We start from the raw sequence: 11,522 nt of genomic DNA, 5'->3' as shown, positions 1-11,522 counted from the left end.
GAAACATTTCCTGTCTGCTGAAATCGTTGCCATAATCTTGAGATCACACTTGTGGCACACAGAGGGCCTGTACTACGACCCTCTGGGTTTGACCACGCTCCAGTCGCTCTAGTATTCTACCACTCATAACGTCATCAATATGTGTCCTTTGAGCCATTTTCAACCCACATTCACCATTAGCATGTCTGAAAACGTCTGCTCACTTACTCTCTGCAGCGTCCTTTGACATGCGCCAACACACCTCTGCGTATGTGGACTGCTACCAGCGCCACCGTGCGACGACCGCAGATCAGATGCACCGCATGGTCATACCCCGAGGTGATTTAAACCCGCAAGCCGCCCACCAGAGCGTTGTTTCACCATGTATCAGCATTACACTTAATTTATGAGCATGAGTGTATTTGTAAGAGAAGTTTCTGATGTACCGGGTGATCAAAAAGTCAGTATAAATTTGAAAACTGAATAAATCACGGAATAATGTAGGTAGAGAGGTACAAGTTGACACACATGCTTGGAATGACATGGGGTTTTATTAGAACCAAAAAAATACAAACGTTCAAAAAATGTCCGACAAATGGCGCTTCATCTGATCAGAATAGCAATAATAAGCATAACAAAGTAAGGCCAAGCAAAGATGATGTTCTTTACAGGAAATGCTCAATATGCCCACCATCATTCCTCAACAATAGCTGTAGTCGAGGAATAATGTTGTGAACAGCACTGTAAAGCATGTCCGGAGTTATGGTGAGGCATTGGCGTCGGATGTTGTCTTTCTGCATCCCTAGAGATGTCGGTCGATCACGATACACTTGCGACTTCAGGTAACCCCAAAGCCAATAATCGCACAGACTGATGTCTGGGGACCTGGGAGGCCAAGAATGACGAAAGTGGCGGCTGAGCACACGGTCATCACCAAACGACGCACGCAAGAGATCTTTCACGCATCTAGCAATACTTTTTTTTTGTTCTAATTAAACCCCATGTCATTCCAAGCATGTGTGTCAATTTTTACCTCTCTATCTACATTATTCCGTGGTTTATTAAGTTTTCAAATTTATACTGACTTTTTGATCACCAGGTAGATTATTGCTTGTCCAGTTGGGAGTCCATATGTAAGGTTACTCTTTCTCTTAAATGAATGTATTTGGGCAAGGTTTTGAAACTATCTGTAAGTATAACCCGTTAGGCGTGCAGTGTTTTCTATTTTCTATGGAAAGGTATTACCTTTCACATTTGAAAAGCCCGGCCGGTGTGGCCGAGCGGTTCTAGGCGCTTCAGTCTGGAACCGCGCGACCGCTACGGTCGCAGGTTCGAATCCTGCCTCAGGCATGGATGTGTGTGATGTCCTTAGGTTAGTTAGGTTTAAGTAGTTCTAAGTTCTAGGGGACTGATGACCTCAGCTGTGAAGTCCCATAGTGCTCAGAGACATTTGCCAACATTTGGAAAGTTGTTATACATTCGTTAGTAACTGATAGACTGCATGTATAAATGTTCTCTGAGTGAGAGTTTATTATTATAAATGTTATTTCTTCACTATTTGCTAATACAAAATACAGATATTCATAGTTCATGTGTAAAGTTGCCATTTTTTTCCAAACGAATGTATTTTTAAAACTGTAAGGGAACTTACTGTAGCCCTTTGGGCGTTCAGTGTATTCTATTTTTTTTTATGAAAAGGTATTATCTTTCTCACTTGAAAAGTGGTTATACTTGGTTTGGTATTGAAAGCCAACTGATGGGATTCATGTACAAATCTTCTCTCACTAGAAGTTTATGAAAATTGTTATTTCTGTTGACTGACTTTAATAAATATTGTGAACAATAAAAGATGAATGCTCGCCTGCCCTCAGGTCTAGTCCTTTCGCTTAGTCCTTTAGGCGTTTTATGATACGCCGAAGTAATACCGGTTTCAGAGGTGAGTGTAGTGCCAACTCTAACCCGGAAGAGCTGGTGGGATAAAAACTCGCCGATAAAATTGAGAGAAGGCCGCGAAAGCCCCAGTAATGGAGTATTACTAAAATATGACGGCGCCAAGCCATATGTCTTATGTAGGACGCAGAAGACCGCAACAAGGTGTCAGAGTTTACTGAAAGCTTGTCACATGGGTGTTTCCAATCTGAGTAAATGATAAGTTGTAGATCGTCCTTCCTGGAAGACCCACTTATACGGGGACAAAAGGCCCCGAGATTCAAGTACCCAACAAAATCAGAGCTAACCATCCTCTTGAGGAGTTTACAAAAGAAGTTGGTCAGGCTAACCAGTTGGTAGCTGTCGAGGGAAGTTTGCTTCTCCCTGGGCCAACTACACTGTTTCGCCATTGCAAGGTGAAGACACCCTTGAGACAAATGTGCTTGAAGACCCTGAGTAGATGTTGCGTCTGGGTAACGTCCAAGTGTTGTATCATGTAGTTGTGGATGGAATCTGGGCCTGGAGCCGAGTAATGTGAAGCGGTGAGACCCTGCAAGACTTGTTACTCAGTGAACGATCCGTTATAGGCATCAGATTGGCGGGGATTGAAATAGAGGGGATTCTTCAGCTCGTTGTTTCTGCCGGAGGTTACAGAATAGGAAGACGACGCCAATGCCTTCACAAAGTGTGCCAAAGGGTGTTCTGCAAGGACCTGTGGATCAGTACACAGAGCGCCCAGTAGGGCAAGACCCTGGACGCCTAATTGTCACTGATGGGCCAGAAGGCTACGGAGCTTGGACCAGCCCTGGGATGAAGAGGCGTAGAACCCAGGATTCCTTTTTACTCTGTTTAGTTAGAGAGTGAGCCTTAGCACAGTGACGCTTAAAAGTGATAAGGTTAGTCTGTGAGGGTGTCGTTTAAACTGTTGCAGCACCTGATGGCTGCCCTGATTGGCGACTCATATGACATTGGTCCACCACAGCACTGGTCGACGACGAGGGGAATAGCAGTGCCAGCAGCATGAAGAATAGTGTCAGGGAAGTCTTGGACGACTGCATCGATGTACTCTGAGAGAGAGTGTGCACAGCAGATGTATATAAAGACCAATTATCTCCGTGGAATGCCTAACTTGGGGGCTTGTCTGCCTGGCGGCGCCAGGGGAACGATAGAATCACCGAAGAGTGCTAACTGTAAGAAAGATCATCATGGGGTGATCAGAGTAGGGAAGCCCCAAGAGCAGGGAAGGAGATCGTGAGATCGATGTCAGAAAAGTGCCGTGAACAACACTGAAGCATGTAGAAGAAACGTCACTGAAGAGACACAAAATGAAGTCCATAATAAGTTGGTCAACTAGAAGACCATACTTATTGAAGCGACACTCCCTCAGAGGGTGGTCTTCATTGAAGTCCCCAAGGAGGAGTTATTGTATTGAGGTATATAACATGAGGAAATGGCCTACCTGGAGGGAGGTAGACATTGTAAACAGTTAATGCTGCATAGGTCGCACTCGTACCGTTATTGCTTCCAGTTTGGTACAAAGGGGGAACCAGTCACTAATGACATTGGTGCAAAGCAAAGTGCAGAGCCCTGCAGATGTTATCTCAGGGCTGGCACAGTTCTGACAGAACGCCTGATAACCATGAAACATTGGAGAGTGGTCATCACGGAAGTGCGTTTCTTGAAGAGCTAGACAGAATCCAGAATAAGAGTTAGCAAGTTGTTGTATTTCCAGTAAGTGACAGCAGTATCTGCTGCAAGTCGATTAGATTATCATGTAGCAAGATTCAAGGTTAGACATAAAGAAGCCAAGGGGAGGTAATGTCACTGGGTCAGTGATCATCACTGACAAGGATGGGCTGACATACATAAATAATGATCTCGAGGGGGAGGCACTGCCAGGGTCACTGGGAAGAGGGCTTCTCCTGAGACTTACTTTTCTTCTTCATCTTCTTCTTCCTCTCTTTCAGTCACTGAGGAGGGTAGGCACAGAGGGAGAGCAGGCTTCTGCAAGATCTGGAACTGAAAGAGAGTGGGCCACCTTAGAGTGTACAGACTGTGCAACACATGGTCGAGTTGTGGTAGCAGGCCTCTGACTTGAGAGATGCCAGAGGGTGGGGTCCTGAGAGGGAACCCCATCACCAGCAGGCACTGAAGAAGGGGTCACTCTATTGGCCAGGGAGCTGGAGCAACACATGGAGGGGAGGGCATGGGAACTGCAGGTTAGGGGAGAGTGGAGAGGGGCACAGGACTGGGGTAAAGAACAGGTAGGAGGGGGAAAGGATGTAACAGGGGCGAAAGTGGAAGATATTGACACGGGCTGGAGACAGTCATATTTTTAATAAGCCTAAGTGTCAGGTACGTACACTCTTGTATCTTATTTTCTTTCTTGTAAGCTGGGCAATCTGGCGAGTGTAGAGTGTGGAGGTCATGACAACTTACAAACAAAGGTGGCAGAACGTAGGAGCTACCCTCATGGAGTGGGTGTCCACAGCCACCACACACAGGGTTCACTGTACAGCAGTAAGACATATGTCCAAAATGCAAGTGCTGAAAGCACCTCATGTGAGGTGTACCTACACCTTCATATTTCATCAGTTACACTTTAACCTTGACCTTCTCTGGGAGGGTATCTCCCTCAAAAGCGAGAAAGGCACTGTATCAGTGCAGTTCTCTCGACAACCCTTCTACACACATTGGACAAAATGAAAGCCGCATCACTCCAGACTAGCCCAGAGCTCTTCATGTCTGAAGGATGAGGTCACTATGAAAAATCAATCCCTGGACCATATTCAGAGACTCTTGAGGGGTAATAGAAACTGGGACACCACCCAGACGATTAAAAACACGAAGAGCTGCAGAATTGTGAGAGGGGGTGGGGGGGACAGAAGAAGCTTTGATCAATGGAAAGCCTGGCTACATCTTATTGAGATACTCAACCATACTTGTCCTCGACATTATCTGTAAGAAACAATGGCTTTGTGGCGGTGAATGTCTCTCTGTCTGTCCTAGTACAGAGCAGGCGTCAGAGAAAGTGTTTCATCCTAAGATGGTGAGCATGGCCCTTCTTCCAGGGTGCAGCCAAGGAATGGAAGGCTGATGGGTCATACAAAGCAGCATTCAATGATCCATTACCACTCAAAGAGATGCATGTTTGAGAACAACCAGATTTTTGCACCTTGATACACTTCATGCACCAAGCATCCACTTTGATACCACCCACTCCAATCAGGGGCTCTCCCCATGGGAACCACCCAGCCACAGCAAAGGCCCTCTGGCATGGCAGCCGTTGCCAGGAGTTCCAACGCTCCAGGAGGACAAGCAACCACTCCCTGGCATGCATGGGGAGGCAACAGCTCAGTTATCAGTAGTGTGATTCTCTTGTCAGGGGGCTCAGCCAGATGGTACATAACAGCCACACCACATGGGCTGGCTACATGTGCTGGTGAGCTAGTGGGATGGAGGGGGCTATGGCAGGGAAGGGAAAGGAATCCGCGCCACAGATGCTAGGGAGAGCGTTCTTGCCCAAATGGCTCACACTAAAGACAGAAAATTTGGAAGTGAAGGTTAGAACTCCAAGGGGGGAACAATGGCAATAAAGAATGAAAGAGATGGGCAAGAAGAACAAAACCGCAGGGAATACAGGAAACCAGGTGGATAGCCAGGTCGACATAAATAAAAACACTGAGAGAGGAGAAGGTGGGGGCAGCGGGGAAGGAACAAGGATGGCGAGGTAGGGGCATGGTGAAGGAAAAGCAGCCCATGAAGAAAGAATGCGCTGCAATGCTCAGGGCCCTGTGTGCACCACAGCTGAACTCACGAAAGAGCTGTGAGCACCATAGGGGCATGAGTGTGAACTACAAAGAAGTACCATAGCATCATCGGCAAATGTGCAGACGATAAGACCTCCTCCCAGTTCTACAGTAGTACTAGGTTCTGCATTAAGGAATCCCAAAATAGCATGTATAACTTCATAGATAGGGGACTTCCCTGCAGGACACCTTGATACACGTGTATGGGGGCAGTAAGACAACCATTCACTTCAATAGATGCCCGAATACCAGTAACTACACAGGTGAACATCCACCATGCAGCATCCTTAAAACCAACAGCCATCAACATACAACAGAAATCAAGGTTAACTTGGTCCAATGCATGAAGCTCCTGACGCACGAACAGTGGAAACAATCGAGATCAGATCAAGACATTCAGCTATGGCAGTGGAAACAATCGAGATGAGATCACGACATTCAGCTATGGTAGTCAGGAGAAAACATCCCGGGAGAGAGCTCTGATAATGTGCAATGATGCCAGCAAGCAAAACTGACAAATAACTATTTATCACCTGGACTAGGATTTTATAGCCAAAATTGAGTAACGTTACTGGTTGGATCTGATCCACAGAATGAAAATAATTTTTCTGACCCTAAAGGAGGCTGGTATGTGTACTCCTTGCACCACTTCATTCACCATAGCTGTTATATCTCTTGTTAGAGGCCAAAACCGAACATAAAATTCTTTGTGAAAACCATCCAAACCAGGCGATTTGTGGGAAGGATAGTGAACTGCAATGTCAGATACCTCATCACTGTGAAAAGCTGCCCAAATCTCCTGATGGAGAGCCGACGTGACAGCAGTATAAAGGAGGGAAGCCTCTGTGCAACCTACTGTCATTAACAGTCTCTCTAGTAATTAATATCATTTTGCTATTGCAAAACTCAAAAACAAACCAAATCAAGCACTGTCATAGATTATTTGGAAAACAATCCCATTAAGTATATGCGCTCAGTGCAGGCAGCCACTTCTTTTTCTTCATTTTGAGGCCAGCACCACTTCTCTGTGGATCTGAGTGGTGAATACACTTTCTTCTGCACATCACGGGTAGCACACACGACATGGAAGGTGACACCCTGCCTCCCACACACTGACACTAGAACAGTACAGGTACCAACAAATATTACGCTATAATAAGCCAAAAGCTGACATTGTTCTGTTCTTAGTTATGTATGTAAGGTAGTGCAGATCAAGAAGTCATTGTTACCATATGGGCTGCCGACTGTGTAAAACTGCATGTAACAGCATGTAGGTGCTGTCATTACACCAAGCTTAACTTCCTCTGCTGTGAACATTTATTCTGCAATTACATTTGTGTGACAGCTTGAATAGTCAGCTAAGCATCAAGATATACACCACTGAATTAGTAGCTGTGTAGGGATCCTGCAAATAGGACCAAAGCTAAATGTGCTATTGATAAGTTCAGAATGCTATCTGAACAAAAAGTAAAGCACTTTTTCTTCTCTGTCAGTTGCCTGGCACACATATAGAAGAAAGCCAGTTGCACATTAAAAGCGAAGGTATTGGAAACCGGAAGTTTCTACAGAACAGAAATTTTCATAACAAATTACAACATTATTAATTCAAGACATCTGCAAATCAAACTACCCATGTGACAGTTACATTGAGGCTCTGTGTCATTTCAAATATTTCCAGGTTTATGTTACAGATGCTGTACAAGTGCACAGAAAAGGACAGTAGGGTATTTGTACACGGTAGGCACTGTTCGTGCCTGTGACATCTGCAATTGTTGTCACTATGTTTTCCATTGATGTAGCAAATGTTTCCTTAAAATTACATAAACGAAATCATATCACCAGTACTAGGAAATGCATCACCAGTGGCAGCGAAATTCTCAATCAGTGACCAGTTTAACTGCATATCCCTGGATAAAATTGCTGTGGACCTGGAACAAATCTGAAGTAATGTTTACTGAGTATGGTACTTGATTCCTAAATAATTTTACATTTGCATAATCCAGCCTACTTGCTAAGCAGTAGCGACTAAAAGTATTATAAGTTTCTTAATAAATAAAAGAACCATTGAGATAAAATCATTTATTTATCCCAGCTTGTACCATGTTGAGGCAGACAGACTGGTGTGCATCTCCAGGTTGCAGGTACTCTGCGGGATTTAGGTTCCTCTGGTGCACCTACTTTCTGGAGTCCCACATCCAGCTTCAGCCTTCTGCTCTCTCACAACCTTGTACAGAGGGCAGTGATCACAGCCCCTATGACTGGGTTGTCATCCACCTCCGTTGCTGGTGATCTCTCACATGTCACTCTTGCCACCATTGCCCACTACTGAAGCAATGCTTCCAATGTATCATACACATGACCTTGGTCAGCCGATAAGCTAACCACGATTTAACAGTGTGCCACCACTTAAAACCTGTACGTGTTTGAATGTGTGCATGTATCATGGCGTCATCACGCAGGTCGATAATTGCAAGACGCAGCATAGCATGTTTCAAAATAATTTAACTCAATGTACCAATTAATTATGGATGTTCTCACATCAGTGTTTCATACCAATGTTTAATCTAGATAACAATTTTATTTCAGCTTATATCGTTTCACCAATTTCATCTTAATCTGTGTAAACAGAAATAGAAATACAATGATGATCCTGCAACAATTAGTAGCAAAATATTTAATTTATGAAAGGATATATATACCACAATGGATGCATTATGTGTTATGTATTATGTCAGGAATAATATTTTTCTGTAGCATCACACCAATAACCATGCAAGAGTTTCACTTTGAGGAAGACAGAACATATAACATTTAACAGAGTTAAAATCAAAATGAACACGTACAGAGATATTTTACGAAAACCAAAAATATAATTAAATATAGAGGACCAAGATTAAGCAGGACATTTGCAGAATGGAATGTTATTTCTTTTCCTTTTAGTTCATTATATATAGTCTTCTAGTTACAAGTACAGTAAATGTCTCAGTAATGACAGGGAAAATTACTGAGACCAAATGAGAAGATGACTAGATAACAAAGATAGAGAAATGGAAATTTATCACATTAGTGCAGAACTCACATGCCATATTCTTTAAATACAGAACTAGGGACTTACATTCAGATGTGAAAATAAATTTGTGTACAATTTAAACAATCTGTTATAGAAAAATATTGCTATATGCAGTACTTTTCCAAAAAAGATAACCGTTAAATACAGAATTAAGGCACAATTGTAAACACTTACAATGAAATATATATAATAAAATAGGGTTCATTTGATTTTGATGTGTTAGCACTGTATTGGTTTCCATATACTAGGTTTATATTTTTGTACATATGGACATTATAATGTGATTAGATCCATTATTACATTCACAATTTTCTTTTTTCTTGTTACCATAGAACTGAGTGACCATGGTTTCCAAAACATATATATATTACAAAAAGCTTCAACAAATTTGCTAACAAGGATGAACATTGAAAGTATATAGCTGCTACTGATATTGTTGCACTCACCTCCAAGTGGAACATTTTATCCTACACTAAGACTTTTATGTTATTCAAATATTCATGTGTCATTATTTATAAGAGAAATTATGTCATTATTGGAAGAATGTGAGTAAAGCAATGGATGAACTGAAGTTGTAAAAGAACTTTATTACCTATAACAAGCAGTAATGTGCAACACATTAATATACATTTCACTCAAAACACTTGTCTCAGTGATCAATAGGATTCACTGAGTTGTTTGGAATCAGTAAGAAAATATAAAAATTGAAAAACGTGTACTAAAATTATGACTTGCATTGTTTGGCATTGCAGATGGATATAAGCACCATCTGGTATTAAATAAGACATAAAATTGTATATCACAGGAAATTTTCAGAGATCGACAGTGACGTTTCCTTAAAATGGAAGGAAGTAATGAGTGAGGAGAGGTTGAGATGCTCCTCAGATGTAGCAGTCTGATACAAGGAGGCACTGTCTATATGTGTATGACGAGAACCTCGTACTCCGGGCAAGCAATCTCTGCCCCACCATATGAGATGTAGCAGACACCGTGGCTTGGGTGTACCTGCAAAACAACGTGAACAATGCACTTCCTGCAACACCGTCATGCATTCTTGATGAAATATGTGGCTTACAGATTTTAGGTTTATCTTTCTGCTTTCCAGAATCATACATCCTTCATGACTTTTTGTTGTAGTTACTTTAAAACCTAAGTAGACACTATTCTGCACTGGCTGACTTAATGTTTATTAGTCATCCTAAGTTGTAAGGGAAGACCACATATATTTCACAAGCAACATAACTTGTGGTCTAGGAGTAGCGTCTTTGAATATTAACCAAAACATCCTGGGTTCAAACCTAGCCACTGCTAAAAATTTCAATAAAAGCATTAGAAGCTACCCTTGTTCTGCCAATGGTCTTGTCAAAAAGCGTGCAGCAGTAAACAGAGGTTCAGGGCACTCTTGCCCTAAGCGTGGGAAACTGACCCTTAAATGTGTATGCTTAACAGCATCATGATGAAGAAGGCAATGGAAGGAAACCACTACATTAAAGACACCATAATGTGTATCCACAGGATATGTGGCCTGTAACTGAAAATGTGTCATGATGATCTCTCCACCAGCAAAAGATTCTGGATTAGTACCCCAATTGGATAATTGGGAGCAGACTGCAGATGGAATACTTGACGAGAGGATAACAGTCTATATGTTGGAGCATGGAATATCAGATGTTTGAGTGTGGGAGGGAAGTTAGAAAAACTGAGAAGCGAAATGCGAAGGCAGGGCAGAGAATGAGTTACTGCGAACAATGCAGTGACAGGTTGTTCTCATCAGAATTGAAAACCATCATCAACAACAACAGTTCAGGTGTACATGCCAACAGATGATAAAGCGATAGTGAAAATATATGAATATATTGAATGGATAGTCCAGTACACAAACTATTAGGTTATAGGGATGAAAATGTGCTTTTAGGGGAAGATGTACAATAAAGGCTTATAGAAGAACATAGGATTGGTTGAAAAAATGAGAGAGGAACAAGACTAATTGAGTTCTGCAATAAATTTCAGTTAGTAATAATGAATACTCTGTTCAAGAATCACAAGGTTAAGAGGTGGGCCTATACATGGAAAAGTTACGGACACATGGGAAACTTGCAGTTGAATTACATCAAGGTCAGACAGAGATCCTGAAATCAAATATTGGATTGTAAGTATACTCTAATCATAGTTTAGTAATGATGAAAAGTAGACTAATTTTTAAGAGAATCATATGGAAGAATCTGTGTGTAAGGAAGTGGGATACTGAAGTACCAAGGAATAATGGGATAGATGGATATTGTGATAAGGAATATCACAGTAGACACTTCAGTAAAGAGTAGTGGATATCTCTAAAATGAGCAATCACAGATTTTGGAAAGACAAAGATAACTGTGAAGAAACCTTGGATAAACAAAGATATACTTTAAATGTTAGATGAAAGATGGAAGTAAAAAAAGTTCACAAATACAGGTATATTGGATTATAAATTACTTAGGAATTAAATAAATAGGAAGTGTAGATAAGCCAAGGTGAAATGGAAAAGAGCCGGCCATTGCGGCTGAGCGGTTCTAGGCTCCTCAGTCTGGAACCGCACATCTCCTATGGTCACAGGTTCGAATCCTGCCTTGGGCACAGATGTGTGTGATGTCCTTAGCTTGGTTAGGTTTAAGTAGTTCTAAGTTCTAGGGGACTGATGACCTCAGATGTTAAGTCCCATAGTGTTCAGTACCATTTGAACCATTACAAAAAAGACA

General features: G+C 42.1%; 1 protein-coding gene across 1 annotated transcript in view; it reads right to left on the bottom strand.

The window, feature by feature from the left end:
• Window positions 1-8,090: 8,090 nt before the first annotated feature.
• Window positions 8,091-11,522, bottom strand: part of LOC126481624 (uncharacterized) — a 35,187-nt gene continuing 31,755 nt past the window's right edge. Inside the window, exon 4 of the mRNA XM_050105513.1 lies at window positions 8,091-9,792. Coding sequence (XP_049961470.1) covers window positions 9,703-9,792 — 90 coding nt within the window. The 3' untranslated portion in view covers window positions 8,091-9,702. The remainder of the gene's footprint in view (window positions 9,793-11,522) is intronic.

The sequence above is a fragment of the Schistocerca serialis genome, chromosome 5 (assembly GCF_023864345.2).
Source record: "Schistocerca serialis cubense isolate TAMUIC-IGC-003099 chromosome 5, iqSchSeri2.2, whole genome shotgun sequence".
In the NCBI taxonomy this organism is placed as follows: Eukaryota; Metazoa; Arthropoda; class Insecta; order Orthoptera; family Acrididae; genus Schistocerca; species Schistocerca serialis.
This window is presented reverse-complemented; position numbering and strand designations above follow the sequence as displayed.